A 23,881-nucleotide genomic window follows, 5' to 3' on the forward strand; every position below is an offset into this window, starting at 1 on the left:
TTTTTTAATTTTTTTTTATCTTACTTTTATGTTTTAGTTTTGTGCGAGTAAAAAATCCAAAACCACACAAAATGTGAAAATTTTAAAAAGTTTGATCGTATATGTTTGAGCACATATCACATGTGTGTTTGGCCTAGTACCTTTGTACAAATGACTTAGTGCATTTATGAGCTTAGCTTATTATGTATGCACATTTATCTATGTGGAAAAAATCTTGAAATCTATGTGTGATTGTTGTAAATCGATATTCAAGCTTGTCATGAATGATTAGTTAATAGTCATGTTGGTTTTAATACATGCGTAGATTTGTGCCTATATATCTTCCCACTCTTTTATATTTTTGCTTAATAGCTCAACCAATGTTAAATCTTGAAAAGAGGTAATGAGCTAAAAAAAGTTGTCGTACAAACGAGTATTTGACTAGGAAAAAGGAAAAGCAAAATGTACTGAAATGTATGGTGCCCAAAAAGCCAATGACTTGTTCATCAATTTGAAATATAAAAAATTTTAATCATCAATCTCAAAATGAGATATAATGTATTGTAATAAGCCAAATGAAAAGCTTCAAATATATATAATCAAGTTTTGTGGGAGGTCATATATGTACATTTCTATAATTGAGATAGACTACTCGACTTAGTAATAGCTGTGTATGACTTGATTGAATTGATCATTGAAATTTCACTTTAGATTAAAGACTATTCCACATTTGATACACACATACAACACATATGCCTAATGTTCAATGAATGCCTTATTCATTTGTTCGATTGTACTTGTTTATGATGGTTAAATACATGTTTGTATCACATACAAAACATACGAAGCAGAAAATTAACGGATCTACTTCATCCGCAATTGTTAATATGTACTATACAAATTTCAAAATTTAAAAACAAGAGAGTGTACCTTGGTATGATGAATTTCAAAACAAAGATTAGAAGTACTTGGGAACACTTTTAATTTTCACTCTAATTCCACTAACGCCTAAAAAGTGTGGTCTCTTAATCAGTTTTCAAAGTGAGAATAAGAGAGTGTTTCACACTCATATACACACCATTTCATGTTTTTGTCTCTCATTAAAAATTCTGTATGTTTCTCTCCTTATAATTGATTATCTAATTGGGCCAGCCTTTTTGGCCTTTCCAACTGGACTTTAGTATGTGGCTTGGAGTGGGATTAAAAGAGACCAATAAGACACTAGCTTCAATGGGCCTTGGACTTTTCTGCCAACTCTTGACAAGTCCAAAGTTACCATTAACTATATTTAATACCACTATATAAATATAGTTGTACTTTAGGCCTTATTTATAAATTATATTCCAAGATTTTATTGTACATGCAACACCTTCATAAAATATTCGTAGTAATACAAAGTCTTGAATGTAAACTATCACTTTGTAAATTACTACATCTTAGTCCTTGAGTACTCGGTTTAATTCTTCAAGTTATTCATCACTATTTATAAAATCTAATTTCATAAATATATACTTTAGTAACTTCTTACTAAAGTGGTTTTGCCTAACACTCTGTATAACTAAACTCATTAAACTTATCTTAAGGGAATATTTTGTATCTCCGTTAAGAGGCTATGAATTCCATCTTGAGAATATATGTTCCATCAACATTAGATGTGGTTGCTCAACATACTGAGATTTTGACCGTTACTTTAGATCTCACTTCGTATATATCAAAGCAACTTACACTTCATGATCAGATCCATTATTCTCTCAGGATTAAGAGTTTATGTAAATAGAAGTCGTGAGATTTATTATTCATTTGACAATTGTTAGGAGAATAATAAGTCTCATAGCGGTCCAGTTTAATATTTTTTAACTCTTAAAACATATCAATATATCAACTAGAAGTCTCTACTTCTATGATCAAGACAAATCATCTTAGTTGATATGTTATAGTCTTTGCAGATGAAATGCCCAATTTCATCACCGACTATGAACTAAATTTTGAGTTTACAAAGAACTTATGATTTATATCTTCTGTGACTTTTCACATAAATCATATGCTATGCATCTCATGAACTATATAATAATGTCCAAATATTCATGTTACCATTATTTTAGATAACAATGAAACAACTTTATTAATCACAATATTAAGTTATAAATAATGTCATATATAATATCATACAAAGCATCATACAATAGGATTTAAGGGCACTAATCCAAATAGTTTAAATGTGATGTGTGTGTGCTTAACTATATATGGATCAAAATAAAAAGATTTTTGATCATTTTATATGTATTTGGAAGTGATTTTTATCACCCTTTGTGTTTAGGTTTAATGCTTACTTTGTTTTCATTGTTTTAAGCAAGTTTTGTGTTAAAAACAGGTGTCAAAATTTTTGGCTACTCGTTATGGCTACTCTCGCATGTAGCAAGTTTAGCTACTCATTTTGGTGACTTGCCCAGTCACAAAACGCAAGTTGCGAGTTCATCCATAAACTTTCACGACTTACTCGAGAGTCGCAAAAATCTTCGCGACTCACTTGCGAGTTGTGGAAATCTTCGCGACTCATCTCGCAACTCACCAGTCGCAAAATGCACAAAAATAACTTTTTAAAGAGCTTTTTGTGGAAACCTGTTTTAAACCTCTCTCATCCTCTCTAAAACCCCTCTTTCAATATTTTTACATCAAAACCCAATCAATTTGAATGGTTTTTCATTCCATTAACATCTTTAATGTATTTCTAAAGTCTTTTCATTGATTTTGATCCTCAAATTATGTTTTGGAGAGTTTTTGTACTCTTGGTTGGGATTTTCATCATAGGGGTTGAAAAAACTTAATTTTTGTCAAATTTTTATATGGGATTAGTTTCTTTTGATGATTTTCTTTGGATGTTAGCCCATTGTGGCAAAAAGAATATGTATTAGGGGTGGATTTCATGATGTTTATGCATTGTTTTACATTGTTGTTCATAGTGTGCACACTAGGTGTTTGATAAAATGCCTCTTAGGCCTTTTCTCACTTGTTTGGACTTCGATGAGTACCACACTTTAGGATTTCTCATGTTTCCTCATTAGGAACACGTTTGATTAATTGGTTGTGTATTTAACACACCTTGCCCCACATGTGCATTTTCCATACTTTGGTCATGCATTGCATATAGCCACCTCTTGCATACATCTTTGCTACCCTTGTCATGCATTGGCATATACCTTGTTTCTTCATCCTAGCATGTCATGGTTACCGTGTGCTTTGTAGCATTTTGTTTTGTATTTTGTTTGAGCTTCATTTTTTATTCATCTTGCACCCCTTATGTATCATTCTTCTTGTTTATACCTTCATCTCTTGCCCTTATTTCTCCTTGACCCTTTGTCTATTCGTGTAAAAAAGGGGATAGTATACTCTAGAGTAGTATATCAGAGAGTTTTGTTATTTCTATATAACACTTGTGCACATTCTTAGGGGGAGAAATTTTATTTCTTGTGCACATTTGTAGGGGGAGAGAAATTTCATAGGGGAGATGCATATACCAAGGGGGAGAAGACATTGTGTTAATAAGAAAACTCTATATTGTTTGTTTTTCTTTATGTTTGTTTTCTTATTTGCTTTCTGGTGCTTTGAGTTATGTTTAGTATCTATGCTTTGTTGTTCTCATTGCATCATGTTTGTGTTGGACATGCATACATCCTTATGCTATTGTGTTTCATTGAATGTATGTTCGGATGATCATTTGTTCTGCTATGTGATCATTGTAGTCATTTCTTTATGACTATTTGGGTGTATGGTCAAGTTGCTCATATGTTTTACATCATGTTTACTTGATCGCAATTTACTTGTTACATTATACTTGTCCTTTTATTACTTGCTTTACCTTGAAGGTCTAATGTGTTTTGTACAAGTGTTTCAGGTTACAGGTATATATGTTCCAAGTGCATCACAACTTCTAGATTTAAGTGTGAGTGAGTTTTGCCATTGTTCCCAAACTCACGTTTAAGTCTAAAATCTGTTTTAGGGTGTTTTGTCATGGAATAGCCAAAGGAGGAGGATTGTAAGGTTGTATTTTATCAACCATATGTTGCTTTATTCTGTACCAAATTTGCTTATAATTCACCATGTAGAAACCCTGTATTTAGGTGAGAATAATGTAAGGGTTGTGTGTGAGACAGTGTGAAGAAATTTAAGTTGTGTGCATTTAAGAGGAGTCTCATGACTAACTCGCGACTGGCAAGTTGCCAAAACGCCACACGTGTGAAGTATGTAGGAAGCTAAAGGGTCACGACAGCTGAAGCAATATAAGACAAAAAGTATAGTCTGGTCTGGCAGTTAACTCGCGACTTAGACTTGCGACTCGTTCCAGTCGGGAGGCTGAGTCGCCAGAATGCCATGTTTTACTGAAAACTGACTTTTACGTTCCATCTCATACCCCACTATAAATACCCTTATACCCACGAAACGTAATGTGCTGAAAAGCGGAGCCTATTGCAAGAAAAACCCTAAGAGAGGTTTTTTCAACACACCCACCTTATTAGAGAGAGAACTACTCATTCTTGGAGAGAAATCTTTGTAATCTTTTCTTATTCCCTCTTCCATTGTTATTTCCATTGAGAGGAGATTTGTACTCAAACACAACCCACGCCCATTTAGAGTGTTGAGAGTGTTTTTGGAACTTGGGAAGCATTGGAAGATGCCAAAGATGGTGGATGTAATATGGAGCTTATTGTGGGATCCCAAAAGCTAGAGTAGACACGGTTAAACTTAACCTTGTTGAAGCAAGAAGCTTGGAGGGCTTAGGTGCATCGGGTAGATTAGGTTTGGAGGGTCTATTGCTATTCATGTATCCCAAATTCTCTAGTGGATCATTTTACCGCTTGGAGGGTGGTGGAGAGGTTTTTCGCCGAGTTCTTCGGTTTCCTCTTTGATAACTCATGTTAGTATTATCCTTGTGTTTGCATCATCCTTGTGTTTGCATCTCTCTTCCTTTACTCTTTAACCATTAATTGCTGCCGTGTTTGAGATTAATTATGTGTTAAAGTAGTTTGCCTATTTCGGTATAGCTTATATTCATCATTCTGCACATATATTGTTTGTGTATAAGCATGTGTTGATAATTTTGAAATTGGGTGTCTAAACATTCATTAGTGTTTTACACACTAATTGAACTTTCACTCATTGCTTGTAAAATTTCTAGGAAATTGAAGAACAATATCTATATTATCAATAAATTGTTTAAATTGTAAATTTTTGTAGCTTAAAATTATGCATAAAATATAATCTTATAGATTATGTAGTAAATAATATTTGATTGACACAAAATTTGATATGGGTATTAAGAACGTAAAGAACATGCAATCCAATGGTTATATTTTCAAAATATATAGTAATGTTAATAATATTGAGTAAGGTTATAGCCTTAGGCGATAACCAATTTTGTAGCTAAACCTTGCTTATGACGTACATGATTTTACAAAATCTATAATTCTTTTTAATGTCAATACATGCGAAGAACAAAATAATCTACCTATAAAGGAAAATCTATTACAGAGAGGGATTTAGGTGGATGGCTGTTGTGATGAGTGCGGGGAGGACGTTGAATCATCGGGTCACTTCTTTTGGTCATGTTAGCGTGCAAGGGATGTATGACAATGCATAAAGCTGAAGTTCAAGTTTGATTGGGCCCAAGTAAAATCCTTTTTTGACATGTTATGGCTTTTGTTGATGTTAGATTCTTATGATGAAGGAGATGTGGAACTAGCGGTAACTTTGGCATGGGTGGTATGGTTCAATCACAACGAGGTTTGGCATGGTGGAAATAGAAAGAGTGGTTTGGCACTAGTTTAGTGGACTTGGTAGTACATACAGGAGTATCATGAAACAATTCGGGTGACTAATACACTAGTGGTACCTCAACTGGTTGGGTGGTCCCCTCCGTCAAGGTTGAGATACAAAATCAATGTAGACGGTGCAGTTTTCTTAGCCCAAAAATCTGCTAGAGTGGGAGTGTTGATCAGAGATTTCACGGGTCAAGTAATAGTGTTTTTGAGCAAGAAAATCAATGCTCCTTTGGGTGTATTGGAAGTGGAAGCCAAGGCGTTTGAAGCGGGTCTGGAGTTCGCTAGGGACATTGGCGTTCATGATGTTACTCTTGAGGGTGACTCTTTGGTGCTCTCTAATGCTCTTTGTGGTTTATATAAGCCACCTTCCAAGATAGTTGCTATAGTCAAAGGAGTTTTAATGTCTTGTGGGTCTGTAGGAAAGGTTGATTTTTCTCATGTTAAGAGGTGAGGTGATAGACCTGCACATTTGTTAGCAAAACATGCATTAGGCATTGTGGACTATTTTACTTGGATAGAAGAGAATCCTTGCTTTCTTGAACAAGCTCTTCTCCATGATGTAGCTTTTCTTTGAGTTTATTATTAAAAATCTTAGTCTTACCATAAAAAAAAACTACTTGCATTTTATAATTTTATAAAAATGTTGTGACGGTAGATAATTGCATGGTAGGAAAAAAAACTCATAGGATATTCACTTGTGGTAATCAAGTAGAATATCCACCTAGCGCAACTACAACTTGTAGGAGCTATCTTTTTATTATATAGTATTTGATATTATATAGTATTTGATGTAATTCTTACGATTTGACTTAATTGGACCAATTAAAATAAATAACGTCCTTTCTCAAAAAAAAAAAAAAAGTCAATTACAAATTCAAGTCAATTACAATTCAATAAAACTAACATAACTTTTTCCACTCTCCCATTCGCCTCCTTCTTCTCCTCCTCCAACATTGTCATCACCCCTGGCCCCTCTCACCTCCCTCATCCTTTGCCATACTTGAACCCATACATCGATCCCAATCTTTGTCCCATATTTTCAAATGGTCCATATCCTTTGAAATATTTTATTTTAGTCCTTAATTCCTTATACTCTAAGTTTGTGCAAAAAAGATCTGTGCTATTAAATCTTAGATTGATTTAAGTTGAGATTGTTTAGTGAAATTTTAAGATTTTGATAGCAACAAAATAGAGAATAATTAGTTTTTCAAATACAGTTTTTGCTTCTTTTATGTATGTTTGAAGATTGAAAAAAAAAAAAATAAAAATCAAAGCAACAATTAATAGCAGAGACCTTTATGACACAAACTTAAAAGTATAAGGACTAAATTAAAACATTTCAAAGGGATGACCATTTTTAAACATTGGGCAAAAGTTGAGGAGTAAATGTGTAATTAAAAAAGAAAAAGAAAAATTAATTTATTCTATTAGTTTTGCTGAGGTGGTGGTGACTTGGATTTTTAATTGACGTGATTAGTTTTGATCGTACCAACTAAGTCAAATTGTAGGGATTACATATTACAAAACTATAGATGATATGCTCCTGAATTTTGGGTTAATTGGTTCCTCAATATGTTATATTAAGATCTCAATTGGAGTTAATTTAAGGTTTTATCTCCTTAAAATTGATATAAAATCTAACAGTGGTACAGAAGAAAAAAAAACATAAAGAATTTGATTACTTAATATGATATAGTTGGCCTTAGGAGCTTCCTCAAGATGTAATCTTCCTGATGACATGAATTTGCGAGGGTAATATTATATAGTTGGCCTCACTTGGAGTATCCAAGGTATAATCTCATCACAACCCAAGGAAGGGGTGGTCATAGGATAGACCTAGGACTTGAAGTTAGGGAGGTAGTTTTGCTGTTTGTTGCATGCATCGGCTCTAGCTACCGGCTCAGTTGCTTAATAACTAATGGTTTTTTTTGTTTTTCTGTTTTTTGTAGATTTTTTATGTGTGCATCCAAGTATGGACAAAATTATTTTGTTTAAAAATTTTTAAAGGGCCAAGTTATTTGTTTTGGGTAAAATTGGTTGATTGAGTTTAATTGTTTTTAGCTTTTCTATAGGTAAGTTTTTTTGTTAAATAAATGTTTTTGGGCTTGTTTATTTTGTTTTAGATTTTAAACCTGGCCTTTAAAAGGAGAAAAATGCTAGAATTACAATATTTGTTTTTTTTACAAATTATTAATGTGGTGAGTGATTATTTGTTAGTAAAAATGTGATGTAAGTGATGGGCCCAGATGCAAACTAATAAAATTTTACTACCACAATAGTTTGTAAAAATGTTATAGAAAAGTTTGGGCTAGAGTAATACTCTTAAAAGAATCAACGATAATGTTAAAGAGGGGCAAAGTGTGATTTTATGGAACAAAATTGCTAAAATTGGTGCATATGTATATATTAATTTAAAAAAAAAATTAGGGGGGAGGGGGGGGGGCATTGCCTCCCCTAGTCCAACTCTCCCTCCGTCCCTGGTTAGTCACATCTGCATCACATCCTAAAAGGACTAGTCAAGTTATAATTGGTACTCCTCATAACTGCTTATATGATCTAGAATGATGTGATACATGTCTGACGTGGTACTTGGTACATGTTCGTGCATCACATAGTTGTACAATCTATTTGGGGTCTCAAAATCTCCCATACTTAAATCCCTTGTGTTGTAGTGCCCCTAAGACATATAGGATTACTAGGTTATCTTTGATATAATTTATCATGATCTAGGGAAGTGTTAGCAACATCTATGCTATATATCAAAGGGGAAATTACATTTTTCCATTCTAAACTATATCCCATTTTACAACTTCCCCGATAAACTATCGAAATGCATGATTAACCTCCAAAAGTTATAACTCATTTTCAATGTCCTCCCTACCATCTATTTTGGTATTAAGTCTAATGAAGTGTGGCAAAGACCAATTTACCCTCTCCAAAACAAATGATAAAGGGGTAAATTGGCCTTTTAATACTAAATTCCATTAGACTTAACACCAAAATAAATAGCCAGAGGTTAAGTATTACAAAATTTATGATTTGGGGGGTCAATTGTGCATTTACTTCAGGGGGCAGCTTAAAATGAGATATATTTTGTGTAATTTACCAAATATTAAAAATGACCAGTCAAATAACAATCAGAGTTTCTTAGCTTATATATATTTGACCTAATAAATTCTTCTTGTAAGATTTAGTTGCCTTAATATGTTATATTAAGATCTCAATTGGATTTAAGTAATCTTCTAACAAGTGATATCCAAACTAATGGTGGCAGCAAAGAATTTTTTTTAAGATCTCAATTGTAATCCTGTCACACTCCAATTTGTAATCTTGTCACATCCTGAGGAAGTGTTAGCCGCTTCTACCCTATACTCCAAAAGAACTAGTAAATTACTATTACGACTTCTCATAATTGCTTCTTAGCAAAGGGCCACACATACAATCCAATTTAAACAATCTGGGTATCAAATAAACTCCCAAACAATAATAAGATTTAGATTGATGTAGTGTTTTGTGACTTTTGTCAATCAATTTAATCGTAAAACGCTTATTATTATTATTATGCCAAAATTGGCAAATTGGGATATAGTATAGTAGCATCATGCATTATAGATGCAATATGACGTCTCATAAAGGAAACTTTAAGCATACACATTGGGATTGGCTAAGAGGTAGGCTTCCACACCCTTGTAAATAGCCATGGCCTTTTCCTTGCCTGCCTTGACTTCCTCTTCATTGATCTGGACTCCTGGTTTAGGATGGTACTTGCTCACATTTGTTCCTTTGCATCCCCCACCAGGAGTGGGCTCAAACTTCATTTCATAAGAAATTGATTCAATCTTGTCCAACAAATCATCACCCTCTATCAATGTGTAACAGTATGTCAATTTCTCTTCATCCAGTGCATCAGTCCTATGCTTCACGTACTTAATGTGAGAACCTGCATACAAAGAGGGACATGAAAAATAATTCAATCCCTTTTTATTTTTTTATTTAGATTATGGTATAAATAGTATGATAGTGTAAAACAATGTATGTAAAATACAACTAGCCTTCGGCGAAGGTAATCTTCTTGATGGTTCCAGGCCCTCCATTGCCTTCAAGTGTTTCCACACTTTTAATGGCCTGAGGCATAAGCTTGGGCATGAGGTTGTCAGCATCAAGGATCAAGGCCTTGAACACCCTTTTCGGCGCGACGGGGCTAGTGAACTCATCAGTTAGAGTGAGAACAGCCATGCTATTTTTAGAATTGGGAGACAAAAAAAGGTATGGAGAAGCAGAGAATGGAGCTACTAATTGGAAATTGGAATTTGAGAATTTTGGAATGGGAGAGGTGGTGTAGAATAGAGGTGCTACTTATAGATTGTGAGGACGATACTTGTGCAAGTGTTACTATGTTCATAGGTGCTTCTACTGAGGTTTTTTGTTTTCTACTTTTTGGGGTGAAAAAAAAAAAATTCAATAACAGGTGAAAGTAACCATTAGTAGTTGGCTATCCCGATCAGTAGATGGTTGTAACGCTATGTGCTCAAGGGCCGGAGCAGAAATTTCGGTTTTGGGGCCCAAATTAATACATTGATATATAGTATAGAGAAATTAAAAAATGTGTGTGTATATATATATATATATATATATATATATAAAATACTTATTTTATTCAAATATAAAATATTTATTAAGAGAACTTATTATCATTATAAAATCTAATAAGCAATCACAATTTGCCTAATTTGCTATAAATATGTGCAATAACAAATCACCTTATTGTATCTTTTTTGAAAATTCTCTCTTTTTCTTTCGAGTAAAACTCTGTTTAGTTTTTTCATTTAATATTTTGAATCAGACAAATAATTGGAAACTTTTAAACAATGAAACTCGAGAAACATTATTCCAGTAATACTTATCTTCTCTTTGGGCTAAAAATAGACCATGATACGGGCCTAACTATTAGCTGAATAATAGTAAAGTCTTGTTGTGTGCTTTTTGTAGCACAAGAATTGCAATAGTGGCAAGTAATTAATAGGGCAACCAAAATACGAAATAAAATTCTCCAATGTCACATACTCAATGTTTTTTCTTACTTCTTAGCAATACTTTAATTAATTAATTTTTTCTGCTTGAATAGCAATACTTATTTCAGTTCAAGGCCTGTGCTGTATATTCAAGAATTAGGCAATTTTGAATATAGATCACTGTAAATTTCTTTAAAAACATTTTCTCTTCTTTCCTTGTGTGTCAGTATGTGTTGAAAATACTTAGTAATCTAAAAAAAAAAAAAATTCAGTTCAAGGCCTCTCACTTTCTAACTTCTTCTTTCTTATTTTATTTTATTTTATATTTAATTTATATTTATTTATTTATTAAATTTTTGAAGGACTCTCACTTTCTTAGCTTAAATAGCCGAAAAATGCGGTGGACCGGCGTGAAATTATGAAGTACTTTGCTGGTGGACCTTGAAACCAGTAGAGAATTTATTAATGATGAATGCGGCAATTAATAATAGGGAAATGGTTCTATCAAAAAATAAAAATAAAAATAAAAATAAAAATATGGCAATGGTCCCATATAATAATAATAATAATAATAGGGCAATGGGTAGAAGAATGCACTTATTAAATACTCTTTCAATAATTATATATATATATATATATATATATATATTTTTTTTTTTTCTTCACTTAGAGTCATATTTTGTGAGAGGAAGAGACCAATTCTTCTCTAAAAAAACAGAAAAAGAAAAAAGAAATCACCGTCAATTGATTTGGATTCTGCCTATGGTTATGAAGCAAAAAACTTTCAAGTAGGTATTATCTTTTGTGGAGCAACTAGTAGTTTAGCAAGATCTGAGTAAGGGGCCACGAAAGAAACTATGATGGAGGCAATGCTGACAGCCAAAACTCAAGGCTTTTTTTTTCAACTTTTGATTGTGCTTTGTGCCATCAGCTATCAGCTATGGGCTCAAGTCACCCAATCTACCAACTCTCAATATTTTATTTGTTTTGGAATATTAGTGATAGTTTTGGCTGGTTTGCTTTAATTTATAATTGTCGTTTGTGATATTTTCCTGCTCTTTTCTTAATTAAGAAGGACGCAAAACCTGGTCAACTTTCTAGAAGTTAGACTAAGCTTCGAAGCAGCTTCAAGTTTTAATTGTGAAAGAAGTCACAGTTCAAAGAATAAAAATCCAATCAAATAATTATGAATTGATTAGTTTTGTAATAGAATATTTAATTTTTTATGAAGGGTTGATATAAATTAAATTGTTTGTGCTCATTAATGACTTAACTAATCTAAGTGTATATGTGTGTGAAACTCTCTCCTGGAGACCCCGCCCTTACCCTCCACACCCTATAAACACTTATATTTATGGAGTGACCATCGCACCAAGAATGTGCAATGGTGCCTACTTGACTTAAATGTAAAGATAAATATGCACATCTCATGGACATTCAAATGGGATAGAGGAATTATCATTAAAAAAATAGTATATTTTTATTATAGAAAAATACTAGTTTTGGATTGGCCATTTCTTCTGAAATATTTTTTAAATTATATATTTTTATTAAAATTTAAAATTTTAGTTTTTAATTTAATTTTCCCCTTCCGTTTTGTGGAAAATGAATGAAATTTGCTTTAAATTTGCATAGACTAGGAAATATGAGGTTTGGCCGTGCTATTAGGTACGTGGGCAAATTAATGCTACAACATATTTTGGGACATGAGTTAGTTACATTTCTAATTTAAGAAAAGATATATATATATAAATATATATATTTTTTTTATAAAAGAGAGTTTCAACCTATAGCGTTCACTCTTGATAATAGCTCTTTATTATCAGACAAAGATACCAATCAATTTTTAGTGTAGGCGAGAATTGAACTCCAAATCAGTTATACAACCATAAAAAATTTTACCAGTAGAGTTAACTGAAACCCACATTTGAGAAAAGATATAAATACAACATTGTTCACTAATTGTTAGATTGGTAAGTAATTGGAATAACATAATTTAATTGAACTACCATGGACGTCACTTTCGCTACACACCCAACGCAATAGGTTCTGTCCATGGCAAATTTTATTTTATTTTATTTTGCCCAATGGCTTATTGTTCTAGTTTGGTTAGAACGATGTAACGTCATTTGACTCGTTTGAAGTGCTATAAAGTATAATGGTTTGTATGTTCTTAATTTAGAGGATTAGGTTCTCAAGAATATTATGATGAACTTACTTTAAAAACTCTAGATGATCTTAATTTGTTCTTAAGATAAGTTAATAAGAAGAAAGTCAATAACTTACGCAAAAGAAATAACCACATACATCAATAGCAAATAATACCTTTAAATATACCATATGATTTTTATTATATTACTCAAAACAATACAAGAGTCACATTACAACACACAGATCATAACAAGCAACAAGAATATCCAAAGAGTTACACTTATTACAAGACCAAGACAGTTCTGAGTTTTGACTAGACAGAAAATAAAAATAGACATGAAAGTCACACCTCTCTATGGCAATAGAGGGAATAGATACACTCTTATCAGCAGGAGGTTTAGTTGTAAGCATCAGGGTTGGCCAAAAGGTAGCCTTCAACTGACTTGAACAATCCTGCAGCCTTTTCTTTACCAGCCTTGATTTGCTCTTCCTTGATCTCAAAATCATCTTTGGCATAGTACTTGCTGGTGCTCTTAAAGATGGATCCTCCATCAGGGGATGCCACCAACTTGGTCTCGTATGAGATTTTTTCAATTTTGTCTGACAAAGGTCCACCTTCAATCACACTGTAATTGTAGGTGAAGTTCTCTTTGTCTATGGCATCGATCTTGTGCTTAAGGAATTTGAAATGGCTCCCTGTGGAAATTGAAAAAAAAAGACAATAGTTAGTATATTCTCCGTGATTACGCGGGCGCGCACACATAAGTGAAAGTTACATTGCACATTTTTTTGCCCTCAATGTTTGACTTTATTTATTTATTTATTAAAAACTCATCTTTATATTGTAAGATAATTTAAAAATGTCCTTGTCATTATCCAAAAAATGAAAAATGCTAACATAGCAAATGAATTTAGGACACTGAGGCCAATTCTAGCATAGCATGAACTCCATTTACCATGTGATATTTTTCATCTACCACATAACAATAAGGACTCTTTTGAAACAAATTTTAAGATATAAGGATTAAATTAAAACCACATAAAGTGTAAGGATGATTTTGAAACAAAAGTTAAAGGGTATCATTTTGTTTATATCTGACAAGCATTTTCTTGCTTTGGAGGACCAAAACAATTGGTAACATATACCAAAAGTAAGATAGATAACTTTTACAATTCTAAAAAAATATTGGGTGAAAAATTAGTATATAAATACTCGCCTTCATGGAACGTGACCTTTTTAATGGTTCCCGGGCCTCCATTTCCTTCAAGAATTTCAGTGCTCTTAATAGTGTGTGGTGAAATCTTGGGGATGAGGTTGTCAGCATCAAGAACAAAGGCTTTGTACAACCTAGCTGGTGGGATTGGGGAGGTAACCTCAGACTCATAAGTGATAACACCCATGGTGATTAACTAGCTAGGAGAGTTTGAAAATGATCAAGGAAATAGAAATGGCAAATATTAGAGGGATATTGATTGAGCTTTTATGTTGTGCATATATGAGTGTACTAGGGGTGCTATTTATAGAAGGAGATTACCTTTGATGAGAGATGCCCAAATTTGTAGATCAAGGAGTTGTGTCATCTCCGACTTGATGGAGTGATGGACACATTTTTATAATTTATGAATGGACCATATTTTATTCAGTCAATGAAAGCACCTTCAAGGATTGATTCAAAAATCCCAAATTGATTCCGATTAATGTGCTACTAAACTTCATAATTAAGAAATCACCTTCAAAATTTTGATTAAAAAATCCCAATTTTTTTTTTGAGAAAAAAAAATTGGTATGTACTACTAAACCTTGATAATTCCAATTTTTTAATAAAATTTCATTCATACATGTGCAGAGAACATTATCGATGACTTAATGAGAATCACGAGCACCAAATACAAACAAAAGTAGGACTGTAGGAGGCCTTAAATCTATGTACGATTTTAGAATCTTATAAATACTTCATGCTCGTTTAGTTTGAATATTGGTTAACATATAATTACAATTTTATAGAGCTAGTTCAATTAGCAAGGCAACGACATGTTCTAGCATCTCATAACGTGAGTATTTTTAATTTTAAAATGCTAAAATACAGAATGAAAACCTTTGAAATATCTCCCAACCCAACTAATACCAATACGTACGCTTATGTGATTTACCAACTAGCATATGTTGACCCAGATTTAAGAATTTTAAAAAAAATAGCGATTTTTTCTTTATAAAAAAATTAAATATTGGTTACGCTAGGGTTACTTAAACCAAGGCTAATCTTTATAAAAACACCCAATTAATAACTATTTACTTTTTTTTTTTTTTATAGCAACTAATTATATATTTTAATTTTTTTTAAAATAGTTTTAATCTATGATGTCCGCTCTTAATAATAACTATTTATCATCAAACCAAAATACTAATCATTTTTTTTTTTGTAGACGGGAATTAAACCCCAAATCTCTTATTCAACTATCAGAAGTGGACTTCTATACAAAAAACCTATTGATATTTTGGTCTGATAATAAAGAGAGATTATCAGAAGTGAACGCTATAGATTGAAACTCTCTAAATTTTTTTTTCTAGTTAAATTAACTGGAACCCACGTTATAAAATGAAATCTAAATGTAATAAGATTCAAACATAGGACTTTTGATTTCTAAAGAATTAAGAAAAGACTAATATTTGTTTATTTATTTTTTATGAGGACTAATATTTATAAATACACGCAATTACCCACCAAATTTATATATTCAGTCAAATCTAAGAACAGTCAAACATGAGACACATGTTAATTATTTAAGCCACCGCTTCTGCCAACTTGTCCATCTCTGTGAAATTATTCTGAGCTCTACCAGACAGATAAAATTGAAAGTTTGGAGTTTTTTTTTTGGTTGAAGTGAGAAAGAATAAAGTCTTTTGAGTAATGGTGGTGATAGTTGTTTTTTAGTATAAAGTTGAATTTATTCAATCATGTCTTGGCTTTATTTCGTGCCAAATTTTTTTATAATTCAATATTTAAAAACTCTGTATTTAGGTAGGAATAATGTAAGGGCTATGTGTGAGAGAGTGTGAAGATTTTATCAAGAGTGTGCAACAAGAAGTGACTTGGAAGTGGTGACTCGCTAAAATGAAGTACACGTATGAAGCATGCAGGAAGTTGAAGAGTCAGGACAGCTGGATCACTACAGAACAAAAGGTACAGTCTGACTAGTTTGATAACTGGTGACTGGAACTCGCGACTCATCCCAGTCGCGGGTGACTCGCCAGTGCACCCTGTTTTGCTGAAAGTGACTTTTCACATTCTATCTCATAACCTACTATAAATACCCTCATACCCATGAAATGTAGAGAGTTTCCAGAGAGAATTTTGAGAGAGAAACCCTAGAGAAAAACAAGATTGATTCATCCACAATCTTATACATTTGATTCTCCAAATTCCTCTACTTTCATCCTCTCCATTGTCATACCCATGAGAGGATTATAAACCAAATCCTTACCTCACCAAATTTAGAGTTGTGAGAAGGTTCTTGGTGTTTAGGAAGCAGTTCAAGAGAGAACCAATTCATATTGGTTGATGCAATGGGCTAATTGAGGTAATTGCGGGATCCGATAAGTTAGAGAAAACATAGTTCGGCGTAACCTTGTTGAAGCAAGAAGTTTGGAGGGCTTAAGTGCATCGGGTAGATTAGGCTTGGAGGGTCTATTGCTATTCATGTATCCCAACTGAGATTGCATTAGTAGTTGGGAAAAAATGAATTCTTTTTTTTGTGCCATTGGCTTATTGTTTTAGTTTGGTTAGAACGACGTAAAGTCATTCGACTCATTTGAAGAGCTATAAAGTATAGTGGTTGTATGTTCTTTAGAGAATTAGGATCTTAAGAATTTCATGTTTTTATTTATTTATTTTTTATTTTTATACAAGATAGAATTTCTACTCTAACCTAATCTAAGTGTATATGTATGTGAAGCTCCTTCTGGGAGACTTAAACCCCGATCCTTACCTCTAACACCCCACGAGCATTTATATTTCTAGAGTGACCACCGTACCAAGGATGCGCGGTGGTTTAAGAATTTCATGTTGAAGTTACTGATCTTAATTTGTTCTTTAAGATAAGATAATAAGAAGAAAGTCAATAACTTAAGCAAAAAAATAACCACATCCAATCAATAGCAAATAATACCTTAATAATACCATGTGATTTTTATTATATTACTCAAAACAATACAAGAGTCACATTACAATGGACAGGGAACATTACAAGCAACAAGAATATCCAAAGAGTAACACTTATTACAAGACCAAGACAGTTCTGAGTTCTGACTAGACAGAAAATCAGAATAGACATGAAAGTCACACCTCTATATGGCAATAGAAGGAATAGATACACTCTTATCAGCAGCAGGTTTAGTTGTAAGCATCAGGGTTGGCCAAAAGGTAGCCTTCAACTGACTTGAACAATCCTGCAGCCTTTTCTTTACCAGCCTTGATTTGCTCTTCCTTGATCTCAAAATCATCTTTGGCATAGTACTTGCTGGTGCTCTTAAAGATGGATCCTCCATCAGGGGTTGCCACCAACTTGGTCTCGTATGAGATTTTTTCAATTTTGTCTGACAAAGGTCCACCTTCAATCACACTGTAATTGTAGGTGAAGTTCTCTTTGTCTATGGCATCGATCTTGTGCTTAAGGAATTTGAAATGGCTCCCTGTGGAAATTGAAAAAAAAAGACAACAGTTAGAATATTCTGGATGATTACGCGGGCGCGCACACATAAGTGAAAGTTACATTACACATTTTTTTGCCCTCAATGTTTGACTTTTTTTTGTTTTTTTTAAATTTATTTATTAAAAAATCATCTTTATATTGTAAGATAGTTTAAAAATGTCCTTGTCATTATCCAAAAAATGAAAAATGCTAACATAGCAAATGAATTTAGGACACTGAGGCCAATTCTAGCATAGCATGAACTCCATTTACCATGTGATATTTTTCATCTACCACATAACAATAAGGACTCTTTTGAAACAAATTTTAAGATATAAGGATTAAATTAAAACCACATAAAGTGTAAGGATGATTTTGAAACAAAAGTTAAAGGGTATCATTTTGTTTATATCTGACAAGCATTTTCTTGCTTTGGAGGACCAAAAAAATTGGTAACATATACCAAAAGTAAGATAACTTTTACAATGCTAAAAAAATATTGGGTGAAAAATTAGTATATATATACTCGTCTTCATGGAATGTGACCTTTTTAATGGTTCCCGGGCCTCCATTTCCTTCAAGAATTTCAGTGCTCTTAATAGTGTGTGGTGAAATCTTGGGGATGAGGTTGTCAGCATCAAGAACAAAGGCTTTGTACAACCTAGCTGGTGGGATTGGGGAGGTAACCTCAGACTCATAAGTGATAACACCCATGGTGATTAACTAGCTAGGAGAGTTTGAAAATGATCAAGGAAATAGAAATGGCAAATATTAGAGGGATATTGATTGAGCTTTTGTGTTGTGCATATATGAGTGTACTAGGGGTGCTATTTATAGAAGGAGCTTACCTTTGATGAGAAATGCCCAAATTTGTAGATCAAGGACTTGTGTCATCTCCAACTTGATAGAGTGATGGACACATTTTTATAATTTATAAAATGGAACATATTTTATTCAGTCAATGAAAGCACCTTCGAGGATTGATTCAAAAATCCCAAATTGATTCCGATTAATGTGCTACTAAACTTCATAATTAAGAAATATACTAAACCTTGATAATTCCAATTTTTTAATAAAATTTCATTCATACATGTGCAGAGAACATTATCGATGACTTAATGAGAATCATGAGCACCAAATACAAACAAAAGTAGGACTGTAGGAGGCCTTAAATCTATGTACGATTTTAGAATCTTATAAATACTTCATGCTCGTTTAGTTTGAATATTGGTTAACATATAATTACAATTTTATAGAGCTAGTTCAATTAGCAAGGCAACAACATGTTCTAGCATCTCATAACGTGAGTATTTTTAATTTTAAAATGCTAAAATACAGAATGAAAAACCTTTGAAATATCTCCCAACCCAACTAATACCAATACGTACGCTTATGTGATTTACCAACTAGCATATGTTGACCCAGATTTAAGAATTTTAAAAAAAAAATAGCGATTTTTTTCTTTATAAAAAAATTAAATATTGGTTACGCTAGGGTTACCTAAACCAAGGCTAGTCTTTATAAAAACACCCAATTAATAACTATTTATTTTTTTTTATAGCAACTAATTATATATTTTAATTTTTTTAAAAAAATAGTTTTAATCTATGGTGTCCGCTCCTAATAATAACTATTTATCATCAGACCAAGATACTAATAATTTTTTTTTTTGTGTAGGCGGGAATTAAACCCCAAATCTCTTATTCAACTATCAGAAGGAGACTTCTACTCAAAAAACCTATTGATATCTTGGTCTGATGATAAAAAGAAATTATCAGAAGTGAACATTATAGATTGAAACTCTCTAAATTTTTTTTTTTTCAGTTAAGTTAACTGGAACCCACGTTATAAAATGAAATCTAAATGTAATAAGGTTCAAAATTAGGACTTTTGATTTCTAAAGAATTAAGAAAAGACTAATATTTGTTTATTTATTTTTTATGAGGACTAATATTTATAAATACACGCAATTACCCACCAAATTTATATATTCAGTCAAATCTAAGAACAGTCAAACATGAGACACATGTTATTTGTTTAAGCCACCGCTTCTGCCAACTTGTCCATCTCTGTGAAATTATTCTGAGCTCTACCAGACAGATAAAATTGAAAGTTTGGAGTTTTTTTTTTGGTTGAAGTGAGAAAGAATAAAGTCTTTTGAGTAATGGTGATGATAGTTGTTTTTTAGTATAAAGTTGAATTTATTCAACCATGTGTTGGCTTTATTTCGTGCCAAATTTTTTTGTAATTCAATATTTAGAAACTCTATATTTAGGTAGGAATAATGTAAGGGCTATGTGTGAGAGAGTGTGAAGATTTTATCAAGAGTGTGCAACAAGTGGTGACTCGCAAGTGGTGACTCACTAAAATGAAGTACACGTATGAAGCATGCAGGAAGTTGAAGAGTTAGGACAGCTGGATCACTACAGGACAAAAAGTACAGTCTGACTAGTCTGATAACTGGCGACTGGAACTCGTGACTCATCCCAGTTGCGAGTGACTCGCTAGTGCACCCTGTTTTGCTGAAAGTGACTTTTCACATTCTATCTCATACCCTACTATAAATATCCTCATATTCATGAAATGTAGAGAGCTTCCAGAGAGAATTTTGAGAGAGAAACCCTAGAGAAAAACAAGATTGATTCATCCACAATCTTATACATTTGATTCTCCAAATTCCTCTACTTTCATCCTCTCCATTGTCATACCCATGAGAGGATTATAAACCAAATCCTTACCACACCAAATTTAGAGTTGTGAGAAGGTTTTTGGTGTTTAGGAAGCAGCTCAAGAAAGAACCAATTTATATTAGTTGATGCAATGGGCTAATTGCAGTAATTGCGAGATCCGATAAGTTCGAAGAAACACAGTTTGGCGTAACCTTGTTGAAGCAAGAAGTTTGGAGGGCTTAAGTGCATCGGGTAGATTAGGCTTAGAGGGTCTATTGCTATTCATGTATCCCAACTGAGATTGCATTAGTAGTTGGGAAAAATGAATTCTTTTTTTTGTGCCATTGGCTTATTGTTTAAGTTTGGTTAGAACGACGTATAGTCATTCGACTCATTTGAAGAGCTATAACGTATAGTGGTTGTATGTTCTTTATAGAATTAGGATCTTAAGAATTTCATGTTTTTATTTATTTATTTATTATTTTTATACAAGATAGAATTTTTACTCTAGCCTAATCTAAGTGTATATGTGTGTGAAGCTCTTTTTGGGAGACTTAAACTCCGATCCTTACCTCCAACACCCCACGAGCATTTATATTTCTAGAGTGACCACCGTACCAAGGGTGCGCGGTGGTTTAAGAATTTCATGTTGAAGTTACTAATCTTAATTTGTTCTTTAAGATAAGATAATAAGAAGAAAGTCAATAACTTAAGCAAAAAAATAACCACATCCAATCAATAGCAAATAATACCTTAATTATACCATGTGATTTTTATTATATTACTCAAAACAATACAAGAGTCACATTACAATGGACAGGGAACATTACAAGCAACAAGAATATCCAAAGAGTAACACTTATTACAAGACCAAGACAGTTCTGAGTTCTGACTAGACAGAAAATCAGAATAGACATGAAAGTCACACCTCTATATGGCAATAGAAGGAATAGATACACTCTTATCAGCAGCAGGTTTAGTTGTAAGCATCAGGGTTGGCCAAAAGGTAGCCTTCAACTGACTTGAAAAATCCTGCAGCCTTTTCTTTACCAGTCTTGATTTGCTCTTCCTTGATCTCAAAATCATCTTTGGCATAGTACTTGCTGGTGCTCTTAAAGATGGATCCTCCATCAGGGGTTGCCACCAACTTGGTCTCGTATGAGATTTTTTCAATTTTGTCTGACAAAGGTCCTCCTTCAATCACACTGTAATTGTAGGTGAAGTTCTCTTTGTTTATGGCATCGATCTTGTGCTTAAGGAATTTGAAATGGCTTCCTATGGAAATTGAAAAGAAAAGATAAAAAAGAAAAAGAAAAGACAACACTAGTTAGTATGTTTTGTGTGATTGCGCGTGCATACACTAAGGGAGTCAATCTCGTACCGGAGGCTATACCGGTTTGACCAGTGAAATGATATATTTCGATACCGGTCAATACTGATATACCGTTTCGAGTTTACCGTTATTTTTTATATTTATAAATATATATATATATATATATATATATATATGTATATGTGTGTGTGTGTGTGTGTGTGTATATATTATAATGAATACAAAAGTTTACCATAAAACATTACCTCAATTTAGAACAAATTATTCATGGTTTTAGACTTTAGCATCAATTAAAAGAAAAAAAACACAATATAAAAAATAGAAAGCTTAATTATTTATTGCATACTAAAAAAACAAATAATACTAATAAATTAATGCAAATAAGTTATTATTCTGCCTTTACAAAAATTCAAAAATTACAAAACAAAAAAAAATGGCTTTTTTTTTTTAGTACCGGCCGGTATTGCCTGAAATCGGCCGATATGGTCGATACATGACTGGTACGGCCGGTATTTAAATTGGTACGAAACGTTGGTGTTTCAATACCAGTATACGTACTAATACGGTACATACTGGCCGGTACGACCGGTACTGGCACGGTATCAATTTCACTGGCACACACACATAAAGCTGAAAGTTACATAGTACATTTTTTTTGCCCTCAATGCTTGCCTTAATTTTTTTTTTCAAAAATGTCTTTATATTGTAAGATATTTTTAAAATGTTCTTATCATTATCCGATAAATGAAAATTTCTAATGTAGCAAATGAATTCATGACATGGAGGCCACTTTAATGACGTGGAGCATATCGCATCTCATAAACTCTGCTTACCATGTCATATTTTCCATCTATCACATAACAATAAGGATTTTTTTGAAACAAATTTTAAGGTATAGGGATTAAATTGAAACAATCTAAAGTGTAAGGAAAATTTTGAAATAAAAGTTAAAGGTTAGTAGCAAAGATAAAATTTAATCTTTTAAACCATGTCATTAAAGAAAAAACTTGGGCATCATTTTGTTTGTATTTGACAAGCATTTTCTTGCTTTGGAGGACCAAAACAATTGGTAACATATACCAAAAGTAAGAATGCTAAAAAAATATTGGGTGAAAAATTAGTATATATATACTCGCCTTCATGGAATGTGACCTTTTTAATGGTTCCCGGGCCTCCATTTCCTTCAAGAATTTCAGTGCTCTTAATAGTGTGTGGTGAAATCTTGGGGATGAGGTTGTCAGCATCAAGAACAAAGGCCTTGAACAACCTAGCTGGTGGGATTGGGGAGGTAACCTCAGAATCATAAGTGATAACACCCATAGTGATTAACTAGCTAGGAGAGTTTGAAAATGATCAAGGAAATAGAAATGGCAAATATTAGAGGGATATTGATTGAGCTTTTATGTTGTGCATATATGAGTGTTCTAGGAGTGCTATATATAGAAGGAGATTACCTTTGATGAGAGATGCCCAAATTTGTAGATCAAAGAGTTGTGTCATCTCCGACGTGATGGAGTGATCTACACATTTTTATAATTTATAAAATGGATCATATTTTATTCAGTCAATGAAAGCACCTTCAAGGATTGATTCAAAAGTCCAAAATTGATTCCGATTGATGTGCTACTACACTTTATAATTAAGAAATCACCTTCAAAAATTTGATTAAAAAAAATCCCAAATTGATTATTTTAAAAAAAATTTCATTCATACATGTGCAGAGAACATAATCGATGACTTATTGAGAATCATGAGCTTCAAATACAAACAAAACTAGGAGACCTTCAATTTATGTACGATTTTGAAATTTTATAAATACTTCATACTCATTAGTAATTTAGTATGAATATTGGTGAACATATAATTACATTATAGAGCTGGTTCATTAGCTAGACAACAACATATTTCCAGCGTCTCGTGGATTTAAGGATATTTTATTGAGCAATATAACGTGAGTGTTTTTAATTTTAAAATGCTAAAATACAGAATGAAAAACCTTTGAAATATCACCCAATCCAACTATATATATACAAATACCAATACGTACACTTATGTGATTTACCAACTAGCATATGTTGACCCAGATTTATGAATCAAATAGCGACTTTTTAATTTTTAATTTTTTTAAAAATATTGATTACGCTAGTGTTACTTAAACCAAGGCTAATCTATATAAAAACACCTAAATCTAAATGTAAGAAGATTGAAACATAGTGTTGTATATACAAGTAT

At 32.6% G+C, this 23,881-nt stretch overlaps 4 protein-coding genes across 4 annotated transcripts; all 4 read right to left on the bottom strand.

Annotated features, from left to right (window-relative positions):
- Positions 1–9,326: 9,326 nt before the first annotated feature.
- Positions 9,327–10,122, bottom strand: LOC142623977 (major allergen Pru ar 1-like). Its single transcript, XM_075797468.1, has 2 exons — positions 9,848–10,122; positions 9,327–9,735 (listed from the first exon to the last, which is right to left on the bottom strand). Exons 1-2 carry the CDS (start codon positions 10,029–10,031, stop codon positions 9,437–9,439), a joined length of 483 nt encoding a protein of 160 aa, XP_075653583.1. The 5' UTR covers positions 10,032–10,122; the 3' UTR covers positions 9,327–9,436.
- A 3,007-nt stretch (positions 10,123–13,129) lies between these two features.
- LOC142625714 (major allergen Pru ar 1-like) lies at positions 13,130–14,462 on the bottom strand. Its single transcript, XM_075799407.1, has 2 exons — positions 14,176–14,462; positions 13,130–13,654 (listed from the first exon to the last, which is right to left on the bottom strand). Exons 1-2 carry the CDS (start codon positions 14,357–14,359, stop codon positions 13,356–13,358), a joined length of 483 nt encoding a protein of 160 aa, XP_075655522.1. The 5' UTR covers positions 14,360–14,462; the 3' UTR covers positions 13,130–13,355.
- A 2,667-nt stretch (positions 14,463–17,129) lies between these two features.
- LOC142623543 (major allergen Pru ar 1-like) lies at positions 17,130–18,475 on the bottom strand. The gene is made up of 2 exons (XM_075796979.1): positions 18,178–18,475; positions 17,130–17,648 (listed from the first exon to the last, which is right to left on the bottom strand). Exons 1-2 carry the CDS (start codon positions 18,359–18,361, stop codon positions 17,350–17,352), a joined length of 483 nt encoding a protein of 160 aa, XP_075653094.1. The 5' UTR covers positions 18,362–18,475; the 3' UTR covers positions 17,130–17,349.
- Positions 18,476–21,071: 2,596 nt separating this feature from the next.
- LOC142623542 (major allergen Pru ar 1-like) lies at positions 21,072–23,072 on the bottom strand. The gene is made up of 2 exons (XM_075796978.1): positions 22,786–23,072; positions 21,072–21,591 (listed from the first exon to the last, which is right to left on the bottom strand). Exons 1-2 carry the CDS (start codon positions 22,967–22,969, stop codon positions 21,293–21,295), a joined length of 483 nt encoding a protein of 160 aa, XP_075653093.1. The 5' UTR covers positions 22,970–23,072; the 3' UTR covers positions 21,072–21,292.
- Positions 23,073–23,881: the final 809 nt, after the last annotated feature.

This window comes from Castanea sativa, chromosome 2, assembly GCF_040712315.1.
Source record: "Castanea sativa cultivar Marrone di Chiusa Pesio chromosome 2, ASM4071231v1".
Classification (NCBI taxonomy): domain Eukaryota; kingdom Viridiplantae; phylum Streptophyta; class Magnoliopsida; order Fagales; family Fagaceae; genus Castanea; species Castanea sativa.

Bases quoted from the DNA above. Each gene is read 5' to 3' on its own strand.
- LOC142625714 (XM_075799407.1), bottom strand. From the start codon at position 14,359: ATGGGTGTTATCACTTATGAGTCTGAGGTTACCTCCCCAATCCCACCA. The intron at 13,655-14,175 runs GCGAGTATTTAT...CAATTTCCACAG, and splicing joins AAAGGTCACGTTCCATGAAG to GGAGCCATTTCAAATTCCTT.
- LOC142623977 (XM_075797468.1), bottom strand. From the start codon at position 10,031: ATGGCTGTTCTCACTCTAACTGATGAGTTCACTAGCCCCGTCGCGCCG. The intron at 9,736-9,847 runs GCTAGTTGTATT...CTTTGTATGCAG, and splicing joins GAAGATTACCTTCGCCGAAG to GTTCTCACATTAAGTACGTG.
- LOC142623543 (XM_075796979.1), bottom strand. From the start codon at position 18,361: ATGGGTGTTATCACTTATGAGTCTGAGGTTACCTCCCCAATCCCACCA. The intron at 17,649-18,177 runs ACGAGTATATAT...CAATTTCCACAG, and splicing joins AAAGGTCACATTCCATGAAG to GGAGCCATTTCAAATTCCTT.
- LOC142623542 (XM_075796978.1), bottom strand. From the start codon at position 22,969: ATGGGTGTTATCACTTATGATTCTGAGGTTACCTCCCCAATCCCACCA. The intron at 21,592-22,785 runs GCGAGTATATAT...CAATTTCCATAG, and splicing joins AAAGGTCACATTCCATGAAG to GAAGCCATTTCAAATTCCTT.